At 48.3% G+C, this 24997-nt stretch overlaps 1 protein-coding gene across 1 annotated transcript; it reads left to right on the top strand.

The window, feature by feature from the left end:
• Positions 1–24939, top strand: APPBP2 (amyloid beta precursor protein binding protein 2). The gene is made up of 13 exons (XM_074556731.1): positions 1–186; positions 9973–10061; positions 11307–11458; positions 11986–12109; positions 16080–16248; positions 17941–18030; positions 18468–18535; positions 18614–18719; positions 19011–19135; positions 19273–19358; positions 19672–19862; positions 20208–20373; positions 20562–24939. Exons 1-13 carry the CDS (start codon positions 46–48, stop codon positions 20813–20815), a joined length of 1761 nt encoding a protein of 586 aa, XP_074412832.1. The 5' UTR covers positions 1–45; the 3' UTR covers positions 20816–24939.
• Positions 24940–24997: the final 58 nt, after the last annotated feature.

The following is a 24997-nucleotide window of genomic DNA, read 5'->3' as shown; positions in this document are numbered from 1 at the left end:
GGAGGGAGGGGGGGGGAAGGGGGAAGGCGGCTCCGCACAGCCAAGATGGCGGCGGTGGAGCTGGAGTGGGTGCCCGAGACGCTCTACAACACGGCCATCTCGGCCGTCGTGGACAGCTACGGGCGGGCGCGGCGCCGCGACATCCGCTCGCTGCCCGAGAACATCCAGTTCGACGTGTACTATAAGGTACGGCGGCGGCCGAGCGGGGCTGGGCCCGGCCGGGCCTGCGGGACGTGGAAGGAGAAGCGGCCCGGGGGGCGGCCCGGGCCTGGCCTGGCCGGGGGCGCGGGGCTGAGGGGTCTCGCCGGTGCCGGGCACGGGCCGGGGGCTCAGGGTCTGTGGGGCCACCCGAGGAGCGGCGGCTCCGGGCTCCGGCCGTGCCGGGGCCTTGTGGCGGCCCCCGGGAGCCGCCCCGAGGCCGCGGTGAGGGGCTGGGAGCCCCCGAGGGGGACGCGGAGCCGGGGCCTGGCCTGGGGGCCGTGTGGGGAAGGCGCTTTTCGCCATTGGGAAGCGGTGCGGGCAGGATGAAGCCAAGCTGGCTGTGCTGGAATATGTTTTTTCCTTTTCTCCTTTTTTTTTTTTTTTTTTTTTTTTGCAATAATGAATTGGACACGGTGATGTCAGTGGTTGAGGGAGCAGTTTGCTGTGGTCGAGTATAAATGAGCTGGTAGGAACCAGATGGAAAGAACTGACAGTTGTTTAATGCTGTAGTTTTATTAGCATTAAATTATTCTTTGGTGAAAGGGCTGTTCTTCGTTTAGCTGCCCCTGGAATATACGGATTTGGTGTAAAAGGTGCACTGAGATGCTCCATTAATTTCTTATTGTCCACTAAACAGGCATTTCATTCATGTGCAGGAACAGCTGGAAATGAGCATTCATCAGGGGAGAAACAATCTCTATAAAAACCCCCAAAAACCTACAATGAGGAATAACCTTTCTTTCCTCTGCCAGCAAATTTCTGAAAATTTAGGAGTTTTTAAATAAAGTAAATTTTTAGTCTAGTCTTTATGAACCAGGGGTAATGACCCATCATATGCATGGAGAGCAGCAGTATTTACTGGAGACAGGGAAATTGCTTTTCAGGCACTGAAACAGACATGTGCATTTTCCGTGTCCTGGTTATTTCGTGTCTGCCTTAGGTGCTAAGAAGGATGGAAACCCATTTTTCTGACATGTGAGCATGCTCACAGATAATGATGTGATTGACACATCAGCTAAAGGCTAGAGATATGAAACTCACAACGTGGAAGAACATTTGGAGGGTGACTTTCAGCTGTTAATGACAAATAAACTTCTTTGGCATTGCCTGGTCTCATGTTCGTTCAGGTGAGAGGATGGTGCTCTGTGGTTTCTAGAAGCATGAAACAAAACCTCCTTCTGATGATAGAAATGTGCAAGGATGGGTTATTCCCAGCTGTTTAAAAACTTATCTGTGGTGAGCTTAATAGATCACTGACTTTTTATGCTTTTATTGGTACTCTTCAGTGGTTGCTTTGAGCCAGGTTCACGTGGAGTTGTTCCATGCTGAAGAAGATCCAGCAGCACATCTGATTTCTGAGGAGACTCCAGTATGGTTCTTCTGCTGGGGTACCTGGGTTTGTCACCTTGCTGGGCAGATGGTGATAGAGGTGATAAATGCCTGTCCCCAAGTCAGTGTTTGTGTTGTGGGGGCAGCACAGCTGCTGTTAATGGCAGAGATTGCCCGGAGTCACAGCCTGGCTTGGGTTGGAGGGGACATTTGTGCCCATCTCATTCCATCCCAGCCATGGCAGGGACACCTTCCCCTGTCCCAGGTGCTCCCAGCCCATCCAGCCTGGCCTTGGGCACTGCCAGGGATCCAGGGGCAGCCCTGGCTGCTCTGGGCACCTGTGCCAGGGCCTGCCCACCTCAGACATCTTTTTCTAATCTAAACCTGTTTTCTGACAATTTGAAGCTTTTTCCCCCTTGCTTTTCCTCTAATTTCTGTGTTTCACACCAGGAGTTTTTGAACTATGTAAGGTGCACTGATATTCCTCTTACCAACCCTCATCTATGGGGTGCCCTCACATGGAATGAACCAAACTGGGCCATGCCTGCAGTGAGTGTTCTGTGGCTGTGAGAGTGGGCTGGGCTCCCACGTGCTCAGTGTCACCTTTCTGTGGAGGACAGCCAGCCTGGATGGGGCCTGCAGTGCCCTGGTGTAGAGAGTGGCATCCCTGGAACTGCTCCCGTGTCCCTTCCCTCCCAAAGCCTCCTGTGAGTCCCTGTGCACCTGCACAACACTGGTGACTCTTCTTGGTTCTCTGTTTGGATCACAGCAGCATCAGAAGTGTCATTTGGGGTGGCTGGATGATGTTAGGCTGGGGACAGCATCCCCTCCCAGTGTGTGTGGTGCTTGCTTTGCTGGTTTGCCTCTGGGTAGTTATTTTGAATAGCAGGTGGATGTTAAACCCCAGTTCATCATGGTGAGCCATATTCTGTGTGTCCTGGTCACTGAGTTCTTTAAAACAGAATTTCCACAGCTGTTGACAGTCTTTGGAGTAAGACAGACTAGAAAACTTCTAAATATTTGTTTGACTGCATGGTGTTTGTTGCTGCTGTTCTGGAGGATGTCAATTGTTTGTTAGTATCCTGTATTACTTTCATTCTGTGATGAGTAAAAAGAATAAAAAATGTTTCCAATCTTTCATATAGCTTGTAAGTAATAGTTTTTTTATCTGAGTATTTGTCATGGTTTGTGGTACTTGAGAAACTGCCACTGATTTTTGCAAAAAAATAAAAGTCAGATTTTGTTTTGTTCTGTAGATGTTAATTGTCTGTGGCTATACAAAAATGTTTTCATCATGTTCATTGGTATTAATGCTTAACGCTTGCCAGGTTTGCCCAGGTTTGCCAGCATGTCCAGGTTGATTCAGAAGCAGGAGGTGAGATCCCCCAGCAGAGACAGTTGTGTGCTGCTGTTTAAAAGGGGAAAATGCCAGCAGGGTCTTGGTGCTGTTCCCCAGGGCACCCTCAGGTCCAGGGTTTGGCTCTGTTCTCATAACTTACAGCCTTTATTTCCCACTCCTTAACAAATCCTATTTGGTTTACCTCTACATCTTCTGGAATTACTGACTCCTGGGACATCCCTTACAAACATGGGTGGGGAGTGGGGCTGGGGCAGCTGCAGGATGTTCTTGTGGGTTCTGCTGCAAGGTGACAGAGCAGGCAGGTTCCTCATACTGAGCATATTTATCTTTCTGGAGCATTCTCAACCAGTGACTAAAGCTCCAAACAAGGCACTATCAAATCATCATGATTGTGGTAAAACAACAAACCTGCTCTGCTGCAGCAGGGTATCACTGCATATCTCCTTTTTCAAGCACTGTTTGACTTTTCCTTGCAACCATTAGGAAATTAAGAGCAGGATGCTTGTGAGGATATCCTGGAAATTTCCAAGCCTACATTTGAGCTACAAAATATTTAAAAGTTTTATTAATGGCAGCTGTATTTTGAGGAGACTAATAACCAGTATTGATACAAGTAACACCTGCCTCTGGGGGGGCAGAAAATAAAAATGTGCACACATATCATACTTTGTTTCCTTTGGTTGTTTGCCAGGTTTGTGTGTATCCTGGTTGGGTTTTTTCCTAGTTGAACTTGTTAGATTCTCTTGCTTAATTTTTTTGGGGGGGGGAGGATGAGAGAGAGGGTGTGTAGGTTTTAGAGGCCAAAGAAAAATATGCTGGATCTCACATAACTCAGTCTCAGCATGTGAACAAAATGCCAAAGTTGTGTGTTAAAAAGTAGTGATAGCTGGAATAAACTGCAAGTCCAAAAAAACCCCAACAAACCCATAACAAAAGAACCCAATCAGCCAAACAAAAAAAAAAACCACCTCACACTGAAATCTCTGAAAAAATCGACTTCTTATATTCTGTAGTTTGTTGGGGTGAGGATAATGTTTTGAGAGAGGCTGTTCCTATAAAGAACCAAGATTGTTGGCAGAAGTCAGGTTTTGAACTCTCTAGTCAGTGTCTTGTACAGATTTCCTTTTTTCCCCTTGTGCCTCTGCCTTATACTCTATTTTGCATAATTATCTCATGGCTTTGGTTCTCAAGGTGCTTTGGTGCTTTAGTGTTCTCTGTCCCAGGTATTTGTTGCAGTTGCCCAGTGCCAGCCTTGGACTGGGATTGGTTAACAAGGAGTTTCATCCCATGCTCATTTTCCTTTTGGAATGGCTTTTCTGGATTGTGTGTTTCTCTTCCCTTCCAATTGATTTTTCTTGAAAATAGTTTGTTCTTGGAACATTTTCTGGTGAGATCATTAACCACAGGAGCAGTTGGAGATGGCATTAATTTGGTTTCTGTCACGTTTAGGTATTCCTTGAACCAAAGGAAAGGAACAAGCAGGAATTTGCTGACTGTTGACAACAGGCAGCAGAACGTTGGTTCTCTGCATTGCAGCAGAGGTTGAGTTCACTGATGGAGAATCATTGCAAGCACCATTCCTGTCCATTGGGATACAGCAGGCTTTGGTCTCCAGGGGTTTGGTGAGAGGGAGAAGGTGAACTCCTGCTGAAATGAAGAGTGGCTGTGCTGCTGCTTCAGTTCTGAGCTTCCCTGCCTGGGGAAGCACAGCCAAGGTCACAGCACAGGGTGTGCTTGGGGCAGAGCCCCCCGGGGCTCCGTGTGCTTGGGGGGCAGAGCCCCCCGGGGCTCCGTGTGCTTGGGGGGCAGAGCCCCCCCGGGGCTCCGTGTGCTTGGGGGGCAGAGCCCCCCCGGGGCTCCGTGTGCTTGGGGGGCAGAGCCCCCCCGGGGCTCCGTGTGCTTGGGGGGCAGAGCCCCCCCGGGGCTCCGTGTGCTTGGGGGGCAGAGCCCCCCCGGGGCTCCGTGTGCTTGGGGGGCAGAGCACCCCCGGAGCTCCGTGTGTGCTTGGGGGGCAGAGCACCCCCGGGGCTCCGTGTGCTTGGGGGGCAGAGCACCCCCGGGGCTCCGTGTGCTTGGGGGGCAGAGCACCCCCGGGGCTCCGTGTGCTTGGGGGGCAGAGCACCCCCGGGGCTCCGTGTGCTTGGGGGGCAGAGCACCCCCGGAGCTCCGTGTGCTTGGGGGGCAGAGCACCCCCGGAGCTCCGTGTGTGCTGGGGGCAGAGCACCCCGGAGCTCCGTGTGTGCTGGGGGCAGAGCACCCCGGAGCTCCGTGTGTGCTGGGGGCAGAGCACCCCCGGGGCTCCGTGTGCTTGCGGGGCAGAGCCCCCCCGGGGCTCCGTGTGAGGGGGGCAGAGCCCCCCCGGGGCTCCGTGTGAGGGGGGCAGAGCCCCCCCGGGGCTCCGTGTGAGGGGGGCAGAGCCCCCCCGGGGCTCCGTGTGAGGGGGGCAGAGCCCCCCCGGAGCTCCGTGTGTGCTTGGGGCAGAGCCCCCCGGGGCTCGGTGTGTGCTTGGGGGGCAGAGCACCCCCGGAGCTCCGTGTGTGCTGGGGGCAGAGCACCCCGGAGCTCCGTGTGTGCTGGGGGCAGAGCACCCCGGAGCTCCGTGTGTGCTGGGGGCAGAGCACCCCGGAGCTCCGTGTGTGCTGGGGGCAGAGCACCCCGGAGCTCCGTGTGTGCTGGGGGCAGAGCACCCCGGAGCTCCGTGTGTGCTGGGGGCAGAGCACCCCGGAGCTCCGTGTGTGCTGGGGGCAGAGCACCCCGGAGCTCCGTGTGTGCTGGGGGCAGAGCCCCCCCGGGGCTCCGTGTGAGGGGGGCAGAGCCCCCCCGGGGCTCCGTGTGCGGGGGGCAGAGCCACCCCGGAGCTCCGTGTGTGCGGGGGGCAGAGCCCCCCCGGAGCTCCGTGTGCTTGGGGGGCAGAGCCCCCCCGGAGCTCCGTGTGCTCGGGGCAGAGCCCCCCCGGGGCTCCGTGTGCGGGGGGCAGAGCCCCCCCGGGGCTCCGTGTGTGCTTGGGGGGCAGAGCACCCCCGGGGCTCCGTGTGAGGGGGGCAGAGCACCCCCGGGGCTCGGTGTGCTTGGGGCAGAGCACCCAGCGCTCTCTGAGGGCTCCTGCTCTGACCCCAGGGTGAGCTCCCCTGGCTCTGCTGAGGGTTGGGGTTCGGAATTCAGTGTGTGTGTGGGAAGCAGGGATGGTTTCTCACACGAGTGTCCCTGGCAGGGGCACGGTGTGCAGCAGGGCTGCCATCAGATCCTTCCAGCACCTCTTCAATTAAAGCCTGACACTGAAGGAGAATCATTACCTCATGAGTTTTTGCCAGTTATTATTATTAACACATGCCTTATTTCTGCAATCTAAATTTAGATGTGAACTGAACTGTGCTTCCTTGTTATGTCTTTACTGGTTTGAAACTCCTTGCATTCTAACTTGTACTACTCAGACTTTTTTATTTTAACCTCTAACTATGGGGCACATTTCCTCATCCTGGTGTCTTCCTTACCTTCCCAGTGACCTTGTTGAGTCTGAGACACCAGAACTCATCATGATTGAGATAATGAGGTCACATCACGAACAGAGGTGTTGAGCTCCTGCTGAACAATAATTCCTGTTTCCACTTCATTTCCTCTGGGCTGATTGAGCTCCAGGCAGGCTGGGATTTCCCAGTTCCTGAGGAGAATCACATGTGTGTGAGCTCAGACTTGGTCTCCCTTGTGGAGCACAAACTGGCCCAGAGAGCAGAGCAGTGGGGATGTTTGGGGTGTGCAAGCATTGGGCTCTAGAAACTGAATTTATGCTATTTCAGTGACATTGGGTTTTTTTTCTTGGTTATTTGATTGGGATTTGTACAGATCAGCCTGGTAGTTGGCATTGTGCTTTCCAAGGAGAGCTGGAATTTTCTTTTTTTTTTTTTTTAATGCCTTGAACCATATCCAGTAGAAGCTTGTCCAGAGGGTTTATAGATGATTTTGAAATTGGTTTAAAAGCATGGAATGTACCTAAATTTTGAACTGATTGTGTTTTGGTAATGAGGCTTTGTCACCAGATTGAATTCAGTGAACTGTTGACTCAGGAGAACCTTTTCCTTCCTTGTGGAGTGGGGAGGGAAGATGTGGTTTCAGCCCAAAGCTTTCCCAAACTCTGCTCTCTGTTTAGCACACTGTCCTTCCCCAGTCTGGCCTGATACTCCATCACATTATTGGGCATTACAAAACATCCTGGCGAGCTTCTTGGATTTCCTCTGTAATTCTTACTGAAACATCCATGTTTATCAATCCCTTTCCAAACTGGAGCATCAGAACATATTTTTCTAGTTGCATCTTCTTCATCTTTTTCTGGAGGATCCTTGTACAGCTGGCTGGAATTACCCACATCTGCTTTTAAAAAATATTTAAAAATAATTTTTATTATGTTTAGAGAAAGTGTGGTTGTTTGTTTGCTTTTTTAGCTTAATCTACCCAGAGGGAGAAAGACAAGAACTTTAATAGAAAGGTGATGTAATAATGAAGTTATGCGTCAATGTCATTAATATGTTCAATTGGGGACACCACAGTGTGCAGCTTTTGTCACACACCCACCTGGACATGCAATTCAGCATTTAGCCCTGGCTCCTAGGAAGGGCTGTGGTGAGTTTCTCACAGCTGTGCACAACAGCTGGACTGGGCAGGGTAATAATCCAGCTGTATATTGAATTTATACCTCAGTGCCAGAACTCCTGTGTGAGCTGGGAGTCACCTTGCAGGCTTTGATTCATTTTTCCATAGTTAAAGAAAAATAAATCCCTGCTAGGTTCCAAATAGGTTAAGCTGGTGTCTAAAAGACATTTCTCTCCTCAGAACAGAGTAGTTCTGTAGAGGTCCAAAGCTCAGTGTTCATGTCAGGGCATGTTTTTCTTGAATCACTGTTTTGTTTTGTTTTCATGTGATGTAGCAAGGCTGTGGTCAGGAATTCTGTCTCTCCGGAGCTTTCACCAGAGAATCATTTCTTCAGTCTTCCCAAGCTTCTCAATGAGTGTTAGTGGATCTCCTGGAATTACTTCACACTTTGACGTACACTCACTATTTCCATGTCAAATTTTGTTTGAAAATATTGCTGTAACAGCCACAACAGTTCCAAGAGGCTTCCAGCTGAGTTAATTCCTCAAAATGTTTGCCAGTATGTCGAGGGAAGGGGTTACAGGGATAGGGCAAGTCCCAGAGATGTTGTATTTCAAGTTAGAGCAGTGAAAAATTGCAGCTTGAACTTTGGGGCCTGAGCCAAACCTGACGTGTGCCCGAAATTATTGATGTTCCAAAGCTGAGATCCTGTGGGACCTTCCCCTCCCTGCCACCCCACCAGGCCATTTGCTCCTTGGCATCTCAGAGTCTCTTGTAAGAGGGATTCTCTCCTTACAAGTGTTTATGTAACCTCATAAATATATAAGTGTTTCAAAGTCTTACTGTGGTTAATTTTTGATAAAGCAGGAATCTCTGGGATTTTGGGTTGGTGCTGCAAGGTGATGGGAGGGAGTGATGATACTGTGCTCAGTTCTGTGAAAGCTGATACTGTTTTTGGTTCCCTTAAATCCTGCTCCAGTTCTTTGGGGATGTGTCTGAGCTTCCTCCAGAAACCATCTCATCAATTATTGATGGCATGCCCACCTTCCCTTTGAGCATGGAATGCCAGGCAATTTAAACAGCTGCTTTTTGGGTTTTTTACTGCAGCATGCACATTTTAGGTTTTATAGAGCATTTGCTATGAGACAGCTGTGCTGAAGGAATGAGAACATTTAACCATGGCTGTGGCTGTTAAATACAGCAGCCTGGCTGTTCCTTCAGTGCCAGGGAGAATCCAGCAGGAGCTCTGATCCCTTTGAAGTGCAGGGACTTGCTGCTTTATCTGAGCTGTAACTTTGCATGCAAACTTGCTCTGGTTTTTAAAAGACTTCTTTTTTTTGTGTTCCCTCAGCAAAATAGATAACGAAGAGGAAAACATTCATTTCTGGCAATTGACATTATTAGGTCAAAGTATTTTTGAAGTTTTTTTTGTAGGTTGTGTTAAAATAACAAATTTGCTGTGCTCTAGAGCCAGTGTTGTGTGCTTTTATAAGAGTTGACTAAAACTAAATTTCTGGCTGGAGATGTTCTCACGTGCTGTGTTTGGAATATGAATTCATCAGCTCCCAGTGTTTGTGGAGAAAAAGGTGAACCAGGCAGCAGATGCTGATCACTGGAAGCATTTGAAGGCATTATTAAAGCTGGGGGAATATCAATGTTTTCATTAAAGCACTGCTGGTGCCTGTGGCAGGTGGGGAGTGCTGCTTCCTTCCTGTGCTCATCTGTGGGGCAGAGCCTTTCACATAATGGGAATTCATAGTTCACAATGGATTTCTGACATTTATTTGCACAGTCCCTCTGTACCTGTGTAAATCCATGGCATTTATAGCCTGATGTGGGAGAACTTAACTATGCACTGCACAGACAACACTCTGGTTTGTTGTGAGCAGCTGAGCTGATAAATTCCTTTATCTGCAGGCACAAATCACTGTGGGCATTAAACGAGCAGTGCTTTGAATAAATGCATGAACAGGCTCCATTTTCCCATTTACTGCTGGGGGAGTCACCTGTGCAGCTCAGGTGTCCTGGGGAGGGGTTGGTGCCTTTGGTAGTGCTGCCATTGGTCAGTGGCCCCTTGCAGAACTTGTGGGTTTGGGTTTATTTTTATCTGACATATTTGCATTGCTGCATCCTGGCTTGTGTGTCATTTCAGCTTGTTCTGAGAGCATTTCGTATCAAAACTGCCAATTATATTTGTCTTGGATTTGTAGCTCTCATGTGGCAGAGTTTGGTGTTGCAGGGCACAAACACCTGGAAATACATCCATAGATGATAAAACCCCCTTGAAACCCTCTATGGACCTCTGATAACTCAGCTTTTAATAATTAAATTCTGCTCCTGAGGTGAAATGTTCTGACACAGGAACTTACTTTTTAGCCTGCTGAATTTCAATGCTTTAAAGTCTAGATTTCATCATAACTTATCTCTGCTAGTAAGCTGAGTTTCCCAGAAGAACTCAGTCTTACATATTAAGATAAATTTCCCTGGTTTTTTTTCAGCTTTACCAACAGGGCCGCTTGTGCCAGCTGGGTAGTGAATTTTGTGAACTAGAAGTTTTTGCAAAGGTGCTACGGGCTTTAGATAAAAGGTGAGTACCTCAACAGATCAATAATTCTCATTTCAGCTCTCAGTCTCTCCATCTAGGAAGAGATGTTAAAGAAAGGCACAAACAAGAAAAAGCAAACGATGCAAACCCCCCACAGGTGGTGCCCAGTCCCTGGGAGCAGCAGTCACAGCACCCATTTCCTGCTGATTTAACAGATCCTGAGGGAAGCTGATAGGATTGCCCCAGTTTGAAGCGTTTTCCTGTCATTAAATATTCCAATTAGTGGAGTTATGTCCGATTTTCGGCTGTTTGGAGGGCCTGGAAGGGCCCGGGGTGGCCTTGGGGCAGCCGCGTATCAAAGGACGAGAAGAGGCTTCAGTTCTTCTTTCGGTCTCTGTGTTTATGAATTGTTTATCTAAAAGATTTTCTCTCGGCCCGACAGAGCTCTGCTCAGCAGCCAGCCATGAGCACACTGTGCTGCCCTCCAGGCAGTCACCTCTCTTTATACCCAAAGTTACGTGTACAATATTTATCATTTTTCCCCAATACCTTTCACCCTTATTGCCCGGTGCACTTTCAGTAATGACCAATCCCAAAGTGCCACCATCACCACAGAAGATGGAGGAGAAGAAGAAGAAGGACAGGACACGCCCCAATTCCTCCATCTTACTTCTCTAAACCCCCCTGTACAGAAATCCTAAACCCTGTGTCTCACCCTCTAATTAACCAATCCCTTCACCATTCACCCCGGTGAAACCCTCCTGTCCTCATACAGGTGTCGTCTCCTGTGTGGGATCAAAGTCCAGCCACCAGGCACTTCTGGAACATTCCAGGACTCCCGAGCCCCCCAAGGGTGCTCTCGGTGGCACCTCAGTCCTGAGGTGCTGAGATCCCACAGAGTTACAGAACCCCTGACTGTTTTAGATCAGGTTCTGTGGAGCCGGGCTGAGCTCTGAGGCTGCAGGCCCTGCTCCCGCCCATGGCTGTGTGATGGTAATGGAGCCATCGCTGGGGAGGGACGGGCTTGGAGCCTCCCCCTTGTGACTCTGAGCTGGGAACTCTCCAGTTTGGGTCCTTGGGACAGCTCGTGTTTGGCTCCCACCGAGGGTGTCCCTGTACTGAGCCTGCTGGGCATCACCCAGCACCTGGGCTCCATCAGCTGCAGCCTCACAGGAGGGCTTGCACCCACCTGCTTTGGGTTTGATTTCTGTCCTTGGGATTCATGAGAGCCAACTGACTGCTTTCAGACCTTTGTGAGTAACCAAACTCTGCTTGTCTTTGTTGCAGACATCTGCTCCACCACTGTTTCCAGGCTCTGATGGACCATGGAGTCAAGGTTGCTTCAGTCCTGGCCTATTCCTTCAGCAGACGGTGCTCCTACATTGCAGAGTCAGATGCTGCTGTGAAAGAAAAAGCAATCCAGATTGGCTTTGTTTTAGGTAACTGCTGCTCATGGGCTCTTTGCTTTCTCTCTTGCAAGCTTCAGTTAATGTAACATTAATTTTTTTCCTGTTAAAGGTAAGCCTTTTAAAGAGCTGTGTGTTTGGAATGGAATTTTTAGAAAGCTACTTGTGTCTTAAAAGAAATATATTGGATTTTAACATCTAAGAATGTATAGATTTTGTAGTTCAGACAGTTTAGGGTTAAAATTGGTTTGCAGATGTGATGAGGAATTTGCATGATTTTAGTGCAGGTGAGTTCTGGGGTTTTTGGACAGAAATGTAGGAAAACTCTGTAATACCAAGGAACCATCCTAAACCCAAGTATTATTTCCTTCAGCTGTAGGAGAATTCTCCTCTTAGATTTTGTCCTTTCCAGGTCAGGAGGGTTTGACCTTGACAGGATTTCTGTCTGTTGGAGCAGGTCCGTGAAATAAATGATCATCTTGTAAGACCTGAACAAACCCCTTTTTCTCTTGAAAACGAGTTTTGCTCTTCAAATTGGTGTTTGTTGCTGATTTTTGCAGGGGGGTTCCTGTCAGATGCAGGCTGGTACAGTGATGCTGAGAAGGTTTTCCTTTCCTGCCTCCAGCTGTGCACCCTCCACGATGAAATCCTTCACTGGTTCCGTGCTGTGGAGTGCTGTGTGAGGTGAGCTCACCTTGGATTCCCAGGAAACCTCGGAGCCCTCCAGCTCCAGGTGTTCCCTTGGTGTTCTGCTGCACCAAACACTGTCCTGGCTGGAGCTGGAGATCAGGAGGTGCTTGTTTTACACTAATCCCTGGATTTTCAGCTTCTAAGTTGGCAGCACAGTACAATGGATTAAAAACCCCAATGTTTTGCTATCCTGTGTAATCTCTCATGAGTAACACTGCTGGATAATAAGAGTGGCCCAGCAGTTCTTGTTTCCCAAGGATTTTTGCACGTGAAGGAATGTTCTGTGTTGGACTTTGCTGAAGTTCTATTTGCTACAGAGAGAATTTGCCAAATCCAAATGCAAACATCACAGATACAATTGAGCAGAGATAAAGGCAAAACTTCCCTTTCCTGATTCCAGATCCAGCAAGTTTTCTTGCTCCATGCTGAGTGCTTACCTCTGGGCCTGGGAAAAGATCTGGGTGTCCAATTCCTGTGGGCACCTCTGGCCACAGCTGAAAGAAAGCATTTGGAAAAGTTGGGTTTTTTTGCTGTTAGAGTTTTTGAAGCTGCCTTTTTCCTCAGGGCCTGCAGGGGTTCACTTTTCATTGACAGAGCCTCTGTTGCTGTGCCCCTGTGTGTTGAGGTGTGATGAGCTGCAGGCAGGAGCTGGCTGGGTTTTGTTGCTCTCACCATGACCATGCTGGTTTTGCCCACCCTGTGGGCACCTGGAGGCTGCTGGGCAGAGTTCAAGTAGGATTTTTATGTTTTTAGCTGCTCTTACAAAGAACAAAGCATGTGCTGTATTTATCTGAATCTAGAGCAAAACTTGTTTGGAAAGCTGCTCCCAAAAAAGCCCTGCATCGTGTTTATGGTTGGGCAGACACGAAGAGTGGAGAGGCTTTGCCAAGAGCTGCTGATGTCCTGTGCCAGCCCAGGGCCATGGCAACGCTGCCCTGCCTGGTTCTGCTGGCTGCCATTCCAGAAATGATGCCAGGAGCCCGGGCACACAAATCCTAGAACTGGGGAGTGATGGACACGGAGCCACAGTCACTGCTTGGTCCTTTGCCTCCTAATTAATCTAAAAAAAGTTTTCTCGTTACATCAGGCTCTTTGGCAAGCTGGAGAAGTTGCTTAAAAATAACTGTCACCTTCTGCAAATAGAAATGAAAAGAGGGAACAGAAAGGGAGGGAAAAAAGAGAAGTGTCTCTGCTGGACAGTAGTGTGGAAAGGAGATTTCATTCTGTGCAGGAGAAAGCAGCCTGTGTTGGACTGACCCTCCTGACCTGGGGTGGTGTCAGAGACTTCCATTGTTCCCTGGGGAGCTCTGCTGGGACATCCCCCCTCTGGGCAGCAGGAAATGTTCTGGCATCTCCCAAACCCTCAGCATGGCTGCTTTGGAGTTGTATCAACCTGAAAAATCTCAAACACTTTGGAAAGGGCTAAATGTGTAAAATCTGAACACCTCTGTGCGGCAGAGCGCAGTCATTAGACTGATTTTTCTGCCTTTCAGCTTGAGAGTAAATGGTGCTGTAAGCACCTGGTCCCTCTGCAGGAGGCTCTCACACTGGAGCTGGGGGGAGTTTTAAGGAAACAAAATTCAAGTCCAGCTTTTGACAGTATGACACTTTCTCTGGCAAGCCAAACCTCTGGGAGTTAATTAATGCATTGCACTATTAATAGAACACAGTTTAAAAATGTGTGAAGTTTTGTGTTAAGCACAACTTGGTGTTTCCCTGTCCTGGCAGTGGTGAATTCTGTGGAGAAGCTGGGACGGTGTGAGGTTTCTCTGGGCTTGTACCCTGCTTTGCTGGAGTGTGGTGCTCCTTTGGTTTGCCTTCTGTCATTATTCTGTGTTGAACAGAGAGGTACAAGTGCAGAACACAAATACGTGGTTCTCCCACTTCATTGTTGCACATTTGGCTGGTTCCTGGATTGTTTTCTTCTGGTGGTTTTAGACTTGCTAAGCTGCCGTGTTGGCTCTGAGACTGGGTTTGCTGGGGGAGGTTAGTCCCCAAAAGCTGTTATTGCAGACATCAAAGGAGCTGCAGAGCCATTAGCATAAACGTCCTGAGGCCTCTTCTCTTCCTCTTGGCTTTATCTCCTAAGATTCCTTTGGATTAATAAAGGATTTTTTGTTACTCAGAACTGGATCACATAAACTCTGCTTATCCTAGAGGATTGGCTTAGGTTTAGCTTGGGTTTTGGGGAGATTTCTTTGTTTCTAGACACTATCACTGAAGCATCCAGGCACTGGATATGATCTTTCCCAGGAGCTTATCTAAATTGCAGTGCTATCCCCACTGGCTTATTCCATTACATGGGATTTGGGCTCCGTGGTTTTGATGTTGCAGAGCAGCTCCCAAGTGAATGGTGTTGGCAAAATGGTTTTTTCTCTTTAGGAAAACTGTTTACTTAATTCTTCTCTCCTTTCTTTATAATTCCTGTCTCTTGTTGCTGGAATGTTCCTGTGACCAGGCACACAATGCACTTGTACATCGTGTTTGCTTCTGGAGCTTTATTTAAGGGCAAATGTGGGTGTTGCTTTTTGCTGTCTTGTTGTTGAGCCACGGTGCTGGTTCCCACTGGAGAGCTGGAATTTGTGTAGCTTTTGCAGGGTTTTGAAGGGCTTTTCTTTTGATGTTCTCTTTGTGCAGCAAATCCACATCTGTCATGTGCCTGCCTTCAGGCCCTGCTTAGGAAAATGGAAACTTTATTTCCTTTCTTGTTCCTGTTGGGGTTTGGTGATGCATTTGGGTGGGAAATGGAGGGACAGTGTTGGACAGGCAGTTCCTAGGATGAGCTGAGCTGTACCACTGGGGGAATGGCTGCATAGCTTACATCTCTATTTGGGGCAAGTGAAAACAGGTTTAGGAAAGAAATTGAGCAAAATTTTCATTGTTTGCTCCTTCCCCTTTAACAATTGATTGGAAGTTTTATCCCAATGTGTGATATCAGGACTAAAATGCAGTTCCTGTACAGTCAGAGTTTGGGCCTCTTTGCAGTGCAGCCTCACTTTGTGCTTCCCTTCCCTCTGTGCAGTTCTCCCTGTGCTGTGTTGCCCTGATTTCCCCAGCCTTGCCTGCTGTGTTCAGTCTGTTACTCACTGTCTAATGACACATTTCCAGCAGGGACAGTGGAGTTAATTCAATTCCACAATTCCATGGCTGCTCATGGCAGGTGTTTGCTGTGGAGCAGGAGCAGCTGCCCTGGCTGGGAATCCAGCTCTGCCCTTGGGGCTTGGAATATCAACACACACCCATTCCAGATGCACCTGCTTACAGCCAGGGAGCACCAGCCTGCTCTCATGCACAGATGCTTTGGTTTTATCTGTAACAAGTGCCACAAGCTGGAACTGTTTCTGCTCTGGAGAAACAGGAGGAGGTTTCACCAGTGCTGGGTGTTACTGGCTGTGTTTGGGTGTCCATCCTTCAGATGGAAAGGCAGCAGCAGAGCAGAGGGAAGAGCAGGGGATGTTTGAGTTGTTGTGATCAATGAAATGGTGGTGCTGGTTCTCATGTGGAATGAATGTGATGAAATCTCACATGAAAACCTCCCTCAAGCCCCAAAGCACAGAAATGCCCACTTGGAGCTACTCAGGGTTTGGGGGGGAAGTGCAGGGATGCAGGAAAATGAGCTGTGTTGTGCTGACTGTGGCTGCTTGGGGTTCCACCCTTTGGGAAGGAGGTGGAAGGGAGGGATCTCAGGCTGTGTAGGGCAGGGCTTTGGGAATGGAATCTCATCACTATTGGGAAGAGTAGATTTTATGGCAAATAACACAGAAAGGCACCACACTAGAATGGTTCAATGCAAAACTGTATCAATAGGTAAAAAGCTGTGGCATCTCCAGCAGGAGGAATTGCTGCCCTGTGCCCAGGCAGGGCAGCTGTGCTGGGCTGGCAGAGCTCCAGCCTGAGAGATCCCTGGTGCTGCTGCAGGCAGAGCCTCTGCAGCTCCCTCAGCAGCTCCCTCTGCATCCCCAAGGTTGCTGCACGTCCGGAACGGGAACTGCAAGTACCACCTGGGAGAGGAGACCTTCAAGCTGGCGCAGTCGTACATGGAGAAGCTGGCCAAGCACGGGCAGCAGGCCAACAAGGCGGCGCTGTACGGCGAGCTGTGCGCGCTGCTCTTCGCCAAGAGCCACTACGACGAGGTGAGGCCCCGGCTCCCTGGCACTGCCACCTCCTGGCTGTCGGATCTCAGGATCTCAGTCCTGAGATGCTGAGCCTCCGAGACCAGCTTGGGGGTCTCGGGAGTCCTGGAATGTTCCAGAAGTGTCTGGTAGCTGGACTTTAACCCTACACAGGAGACGACAAGGATGAGGGCTTCACCGGGTGAATGGCGAAAAGATTAGCTAATTAGAGAGTGAGACACAAGGTTTAGGATTTATGTACAGGGGGGTTTAGAGGAGTAAGATGGAGGAATTGGGGTGTGTCCTGTCCTCCTTCTTCTTCCTCCTCTCCTCCATCTTCTTTGGCCACGGTGGCACCTTTGGATTGGTTATTACTGAGAGTACACCGAGTTATAAGAATAGATGGTATTGGGGAAAAATGATAAATATTGTATACGTAACAATGGGTATAAAGATACGTGGCTGCCCGCAGGGCAGACAGTGTGCCCATGGCTGACTGCTGAGCGGATCTTTGTTCGGCTGAAAGAACATCTTTTAGATAAACAATTAATAAACATAAAAACCGAAAGAAGAACTGAAGCCTCTTCTCGTCCTTCGATACGCGGGCTGCCCAAGGCCACCCCCGGGCCCTTCCAGGCCCCTCAAACAGCCGAGATAAACCGGACACCTGCCTGGGGCTGGCCAGCCCTGATTCTGCTCTGCTTGGCACCTGTGTGGCACTGCCAGAGCGATAATTCATTATCCACTCCCGTTTCCATGGGAAATTTGAGGCTCTTGCTATTTCTTTGTGGAAAATGTGTATAACTGTCTTACTAGTTATACTGTGTTACTTTCTTACTTTAGTTTAAACTGTCTAACTATCAGTATTTATCTTTAAAACTTGGAGTACTTAGCATACAGACACTGAAGTGCCTTTGTGGTTTTTACCATTAGACTCTTGGTTCTCCCAGTAAATAAGAACAGGCAACTTGCAATTGCTAAGTATATGTAAAAAATTCAAAGTAGGTCATGTGAAACTGTAAAATAAGTCAAAATTCAAATAATGAGATGAACACCATTTGCTGGTTCTTGATTCCAGTGTGTGTTGTGCAGGTACTTTGTTTCACTATGCCCTGGAGTAGGTCAAAGTCTTGCTTGGTTATGTCATCCAGAAAATCTGGGAATCTTGTTGTGTGTTAGGCTGTGAGCTCTTCACAGCACTTGGACCAACATGAACATACAGGTGTTACCTTGCCTCTATGTGTTGGTCACCTGTAAATGAAATATTATAGAAGCTTATTTTAATAATTGAAAATGAATAGCAGAACTTGGTTTATTAAACTCTGTGTGAAGTGTAACTACTCCATGGTTTTCCTTTAACCCCTAAGTTCACTGACAGAGTGTTGTCCTGCACAATGAGAATTGTGAGGATTTCTTAAAGATTATAAAATACCCTGTTCTGTCTGTAAAAGGCATTGTAATATGAACCTTAGATTAATATAAAACACTTAGTTTTAATATAAAACACTTAGTTATTCACTATTAACCTTAAAAGTGGTTTTTAAGCCTGTCTTTGAAGGCATAGCTGGACAATTAATTACATGTAAGCACTCAAACTGCATATTTTAAATTTTGGAATGTAAATGATCAGCTTTTCAGAGGCAGGTCATATTTGAATGCTGCAGTGTTGTGAAGTCCCAGCCTCCATTGTGTTGGTGCCTCTCTGTCCCACAGGCCTATAAGTGGTGCATAGAAGCCATGAAGGAGATCACAGTTGGGCTGCCTGTGAAGGTGGTGGTGGATGTGCTACGACAAGCATCAAAGGTGAGTCTGAAATTTCTCTGTTGCTTTGGGTGCTAAATTAGTGCCAATGGCTGAGGAGAGGTTGTTACCTCCAGAATTCTCCTCAGGAGCACTAAGGGTTGTTGTTTGTGTTTGTCCCAGAATGGGTGGGGGAGTTTCTGTTTGTGTCTCTCTGAAATGGAGTCAGAGCTGCTCAAGGGACCCTTGGGACAATGTTAACCTGTGAACTTCCCTGGGAGGGCTCTGACCCCTCGTTGGTCTGGACTGGGTACAGCACAATCCCTTCAGTCAGGCAGCATAAAATCAGTTTATTAATGCTGTGCTCCTTTTCCTAAATAACCAAAAAGTCGTTTAATAACCACAAGGATATTTTGAAATTAAACCAAGAGTAAGTGTGGCAGTGTGTGGGGCTGAGCTGTGAGTGCTCAGCTGCTCACGGCTTCCCTTCCCCTGGCCAGGCCTGCGTGGTGAAACGGGAGTTCAAGAAGGCAGAGCAGCTCATAAAGCACGCCGTGTACCTTGCCAGGTAAGGGCCATTCCAGAAAAACCCTTCTGAAATCGTGCTCAGCTGGCCTCAGGTTGTGATGCAGGTGTGTTTGTGCAGGGAGCATTTTGGAGCCAAGCACCCCAAGTACTCTGACACGCTACTAGACTACGGATTTTACCTGCTCAACGTAGACAACATCTGCCAATCTGTTGCCATCTATCAGGTAGGCAGCAGGACTTGTTTGTCTTGCTGGTTTTCATCTCTTAGATGTTGTAGTTAATTCATGGAGATAGAGAATAGTTGATTTCATTACTGCAATTGTGATGTTTAAAAAATCCCCAAACACTTCCAGCTATGGGGTTTTGCTTTCTTTGTCTTCCTGACTCCTGTCCTTTATATAACTAGTGTCTCAAATATGTAAAGACTTTCAGAGCCAGTAGATTCATCATAGAGATGAATTTGGGGGTTTTTTTCTGTGTTAACTGATGAAATTGTGTTTTTGGACCCCTTGCAGACAGCGCTCGATATCCGGCAGTCGGTGTTTGGAGGTAAAAACATCCACGTAGCCACAGCTCATGAGGACTTGGCTTATTCTTCATATGTCCACCAGTACAGCTCTGGCAAATTTGACAATGCACTGTGAGTACAGCACACAGCAGCACAGTTAGTGCTGTAAATGAAGAAAAATATTCATTGCATTAATATTTCTAATTTTTTGTCAATCAACTGCTGGCATACATAAACAGATACTGAATTTTTTATTTCATCTCTCCCAGATTCCATGCTGAACGTGCTATTGGCATTATCACTCACATTCTCCCTGAAGACCATCTCCTCTTGGCCTCTTCAAAGAGAGTTAAAGGTAGTTCCCTTTGTTGTTTGAACCATTTGGTTGTGCTCATTCTGGTCCTTTCCAGGCAATGCAGCTTGAGTTGTCTTTTTCAGTGGAGGTGTTTGTAGTCCTTGGTGTTTAAAGCACACTTGTAACAAAAAAAAAAAAAAAATAAAAAAAAAAAAAAAAAAAACAAAAAACTTGGGCAGATGAGTTGGAGCAGGGTGGGGGTGAAATTATAGAATATAAAAATGTGCAGTGTGACAGACACAGAGCTGGTGGGCTGGGCCCTGGTTCTGAGCTGGCTGTGGGCACAGTGACAGCTGCTGTCTCCTGCCCCCAGCACTTATCCTGGAGGAGATTGCCATAGACTGTCACAACAAGGAGACAGAGCAGAGGCTGCTGCAGGAGGCCCATGACCTGCACCTCTCCTCGCTGCAGCTGGCTAAAAAAGCCTTTGGGGAGTTCAACGTGCAAACAGCCAAACACTACGGCAACCTGGGCAGACTGTATCAGTCCATGAGGAAGTTCAAGGTAAGACTTTACTCCTGACCTAAAATCTGTGAGACCCCTGAAATCTGTCACTACAAATGAGGGGTTTCAGTGTCCATCATTCCCAGGTCAGTTGGTAGTTCTGTGCTTTATCACTCACCCCAAAAGCTTTATGCAATAGCAATCCATGGAGATGGATGATACCCTCAGAGGGTGACAGAGAAGAATTTGGAGAACTTGGTTTATGTTTGGCTTTGTTACTTTTTGCCTGTTACAAAATGCTACTGTTTGAGCTGCTCCATAGTTAAGTTGATTTAAGCTAATTTCCCCTCTTTCCGTGGGGTGGTGAGTGGTGTCTGACTGACCTGTGTGACTCTGCCCTGACAGGAAGCAGAGGAAATGCACATCAAGGCCATCCAGATCAAGGAGCAGCTCCTAGGGCAGGAGGATTATGAAGTCGCCCTCTCCGTGGGCCATCTCGCCTCCCTCTACAACTATGACATGAACCAGTATGAAAATGCTGAAAAGCTTTATCTGAGATCCATAGCAATTGGTAAGTGACTGCAAGAAACTTCAAATTTTTAGAAAATAACTTGGCTGTTAATCTCTAGACAACATTCTATGGCTAGAACATAAGTGGAGAGTGTAGGCAAATTTTATTGGTAAAAATAATGTGATAACTCAGATGCAGCCCATGGCGATCTTCCCGCTCAACTCGGCTTTTCTCTTGGGTTTCTCTAGGAAAGAAGCTTTTTGGTGAAGGATACAGTGGACTTGAATACGATTACAGAGGTCTCATTAAACTGTACAATTCCATTGGCAATTATGAGAAGGTGTTTGAGTACCACAACATTTTGGCCAACTGGAACCGGTTGCGGGACCGGCAGTTCTCGGTGACGGATGCGCTGGAGGACGTCAGCACCAGCCCCCAGTCCACGGAAGAAGTGGTCCAGTCTTTTCTGATGTCTCAGAACCTCGAGGGACAGAGCAGCTAAGAACTTGGTCAATTAACCAGTTAAGGTTTTTGCCCCCAGGTTACAGGGGGAAAAGTCATACTGTGAAATCTAAACCATGTAGTTCTCTGGGGGCTGGAATTTGCATTGAAACACTGGTCCAGTCTACTGAAGAGTGCCCATACGGATGAATGTGTGTTAAATTCCTCTCAGCATGTGTATGGCATGTTTAGTTCGGCTCACGTTTTTAACTTGGTATTCCCAAAAAAACCCCTTCTCTCTCTCTTCTTTCAAAAGAAGCTACTTTGCAGAAAGTCTGCAAGAAAACATTAAATAAAACTGTTTGAGTTCAAAAGAGTTGCATTCTTATTACGGATGGAAGGTTTCATCGAGAGCTTTCTGCTGATTGACAGAGAGAACAAAAGCTGTACTCTGAGGAGCTGTAGGAGAAAGGTCTTGCTGCTGTATCATTGTAGCAAAGTTGATGGTAAATAGCCAGCAAAGGGAGATGTGCTGGCCTTGGCTGCTGCCTTACCAAGAGAAGTGGCAAAGACCCACTCTGGAGAGCACCCTCGCTCAGTGAGTGCCAGCTGTGCTGTTGTGGATGCCCTGAACTGGACCAGTACAGATCCCACAGACCAGCAAGCACAGTGGCCTCGGTGCCACCACCAGTGCTCCCCTGGGCAGGACCAGGACACCACGGTGGACCAGCCTGCTAGAGACCCGTTTTGGACCAGTGGCTTTAATTTAATATTTCTGCCCCTGCATTCACTTTGACAGTAGAACTCTCTCATTTAGGTGTCTGATCAGTGCAAATGATATCCATGTGATAGATCCAGAGCTAGGAAGTGAATTGATGGTTTGTCTGTACCCAGTGAGCTTCTGCAGAGATTGCTGGCAGTGCCACAGCTCCCCCATCCCTCTGCTGCAGCCACTCCTCCTTTCCTCTCCCATGGGCTCTCTCTGCTCCCAGAGGCCACACCGTGTTCATACCAGTGAAGAGTTTTGTATTCCAGTCCAGTTCCATTTTCTGTTTCTGGAGAACACAACTTACTGTACAGGTCGCAGGGGTCAGTGAAAATGCCAAAAAGCACAACAGGTCTTTTTTTTTGTGATGCTTCATTTCTACATTAAACAAGAGTACAACCAGAAACCGATTCCTTACGTTAATTTACGCAGCAGAGCTCAGCTGTACAGACCCTCTGAGAATGCCTCTCTCACTAGCTTGTCTTAATTCTTCTGTTGGGGGCTGTGTGCTTGTGTGGGTTTGGGTTCAGGTGTTGTTTTGGGGTTTATTTCCTAGTGTTGGGTAAGATTTGCAAGTCTGTGTGACACAAACTGGAACCGACTCGCTGCTGTTACCTCAGCTGTGCCCTGGATCTGGGATTCTGTGGCTTCTGTCGCTTTGGGGGTCTCTCCCCCTCTTTTCAGGGTTTGTACCATGGCCAGTCCTGCAGGGCTGGGCCTGGATGTTCTGTTTGGGGTCTGGTTTCTGTTGGTTTGTGGGGTTTGTGGCAGGGAAAGCTGCTGGATGATCTTCAGGGAAGAAATAGAGGTTTTGGACATGACTTGGAGCTTAATGGCTCTTCTAAGTGAAATTTTACAGGCCAATAGTTCATATTCTGGTGCCTTCAAGTGTTTTTTTTTTTGGGGGGGGGAAAGCTGGGTAATATCAACTTTAAAATGCAATGACATAATTAGTGAATGCAGATTAATGATTGCATATTTAGAATATCTTCACTGAGGTGAAAAGAAGTATTTGCATAAAACCCCCTGTGGTATTAGGACTTAACTGCAGTGTGTCTGCAACAGCTGCTCAGTGAAAATCCAACTTAGTTATGTGTGGATTTAAAATGTGATTTATTTATAGCAGTTTTTGTTTATGACTGTGTAGGAGCTACAGACAAATTCAGCTATACAAGGCAAAACCTTCTCCCTGAATGCCCGTGGCACTGACGAGTTAGAAAGTTCTTACGAGTTCTTAAATCCTTTTAAAAGGTATTTAAAGTTAAACAAAGTTTGTAGCAGTGTCAGGACTTGGGCAGGACAGTGGCTTAAAGCTGTGCTGGAGAACCTGAGTGATTCTGTGCTGCAGGAGTGTTGGGGCTCCCAGCTGGGTGCCTGGGTTTGCACTGACCTGGCTGGAGATCATTCACCCGCTCTGTTCCAGCCCTGGGCTCTGCAGCTTTTGGCCAAGGAGCCCCAGAGGTGTTTGGGGTGAGGAGCATTGACTGACTGACACCACTGCCTGCCTGCCTGAGCCCTGCTCCTGCTCCAGCCCTGGCTGTGTCCCTGTTTGTGCTTTCATCCAGCTCAGGGCAGCCGGGCAGGAGCTGTGCTGGACCTGCCTGCGTTGGTTTGTGGTGCTCTGGTGGCTGCTCCTGTGTCCTTCCAGAGCTGCCTCAGCGCTGGAGGGAGGTCCCAAAGCTCCCTGGGAGCCCCTTTGGCCCAGGGGCTGTGGGGGTGACCCGAGAGGGCTCCAGGGTTCCTCCTGTGCCTGCAGGGAGCCCTGCCTGGGGCTGAGCTGCCCCTGCAGCTCCACCGGGCCAGGGCAGGTCCCTCGTGCAGCTGTGGCTGATTGCTGACACTGCTGGGCAGGGCTTGGCAGGATGATGCTGCAGCTGCAGGGACAGCACAGCAGTGACCCCGGCAGGGTTTGGTTGTGTCTCCCAGGTGGAGCTGTTGGAAGGTTTGTGTTGGTTTGTGTTGGCACCTGCAGCCTGGCTGGGATGCTGTGCTGCTGCTGCTGCTGTTTGTTGCTCTCTCTGCTCCCACAGTTTGTTTGGTGCTGTTGAGCAGTGGGAGGCTGCTGGGATGGTGCCAGAGGCAGGTACAGGACTCGTTGGGGTGGATCTTGCAGTGCTGCCCCACTCTGCCCCTGCAGGGCCTGCAGTGCCTCTGGGGGTTTCCATGGGTCAGTACGGGGTGGGGGCCTGGCAGGTGGAACATCCATCCAGGAAGGAATGGTTGGCATTTCCAGACACACAAGGTGCCCACCCAGGGGCTGTGTGGTGCTGGCAGTGAGAGGGCAGACCTGGGAGTGGCAATCCTGTGAAATGCATCTTCTCCTTGAAGGTGAGTAAAGGAATCACCCCAGAGTCACTGGCTGCAAGTGGTGAGCACGGGTGTCGCCTTAAGGTAAATTATTTTCACTCTTGATGGAGTTAAACCCTCAGTGTTTGACTTTGTGTGAGGTTGTTTGGGTCAGTGAGGGGGGAGCTTGCTCGAGGTGCTGCTGCTCATGGTACAAAATGCACATTGAAGTTCATTCCCTTTCAGTCCTGAGTGCGGGAGAGCACAGGAGGAGGAACTGGCCGTGCCTCAAATGGGGGAAGGTGTTGGCAGAGCCTCCCTCGGGTGCTGTGCAGGTGCTGCTGGGACCAAGCTTTCAGCAGATCCTTCCTCCTGCTGCCTGTGCAGAGCCTGGCTTTACCTGGGACTCCTTGTTCCCTTATCAGATAATTCCTGGCCAGTGTCAGCCCAAAGCTGCCTCTGCATTGAGGGGGTGTTTGACGCTGCTGGGCCCTGGGAGGGCTTTGGGGAGAAGTGGGGAAAATTTCCTTTAGAAATCAACTCCAGTACCTGCAGAGAGTTGGCAGCACTGGGAATGCTTTGTCCCTCAATCTCAGGAACGTTGTGGGCAGTGGCACAGGTGTCCCTGGCTGTGGGCAGTGTGTGCTCTGGGGTCTCGTATTCCACTACTCCTTGCAATCCTCGGTATCTATAGCATGAGTGGCCTTAGTGAGTTTGTTGAAGTGCACATTTTTTTTTTTCTTTTCAAAAGTAAATTTTAAGATGAAAAAGATATATACTATATAAATATATAGAGATATTTAGAAACTTGGTTTGTGGTGCACAAGTTCAGTGTTGGATCGCTAAATACTCGTCGCAGGTACCATATGTGTAACTTTTCTTTTCTGTACATTCCTTTCTGGGAAGCAATGTTGCCATGGTAACTACAACTTTACAATTTCTTTACTACTTAATGATGTGAATGAATTCTACATTTTATTGGATATTACTGGGTTCAGTACTATTTTTATACTTTATTGAACTACAGGGGATTTTAATTTAATAGCATTAAAAAAAGAAAAGAAAAAGATGTTGCTTGAACTGTATAACTGTATAAATTGAACTAATTACACAAAGCCACCTCTAAACCAGAATCTCCACCTGTAGTGCCACATTCATTTATATAAAAGTATCTTGCTCATTACCAGACCC

Source organism: Zonotrichia albicollis, chromosome 22 (assembly GCF_047830755.1).
Source record: "Zonotrichia albicollis isolate bZonAlb1 chromosome 22, bZonAlb1.hap1, whole genome shotgun sequence".
Taxonomy (NCBI): Eukaryota; Metazoa; Chordata; class Aves; order Passeriformes; family Passerellidae; genus Zonotrichia; species Zonotrichia albicollis.
The sequence above is the reverse complement of the archived record's forward strand: the minus strand, read 5'-3'. Positions and strand labels throughout refer to the sequence as shown.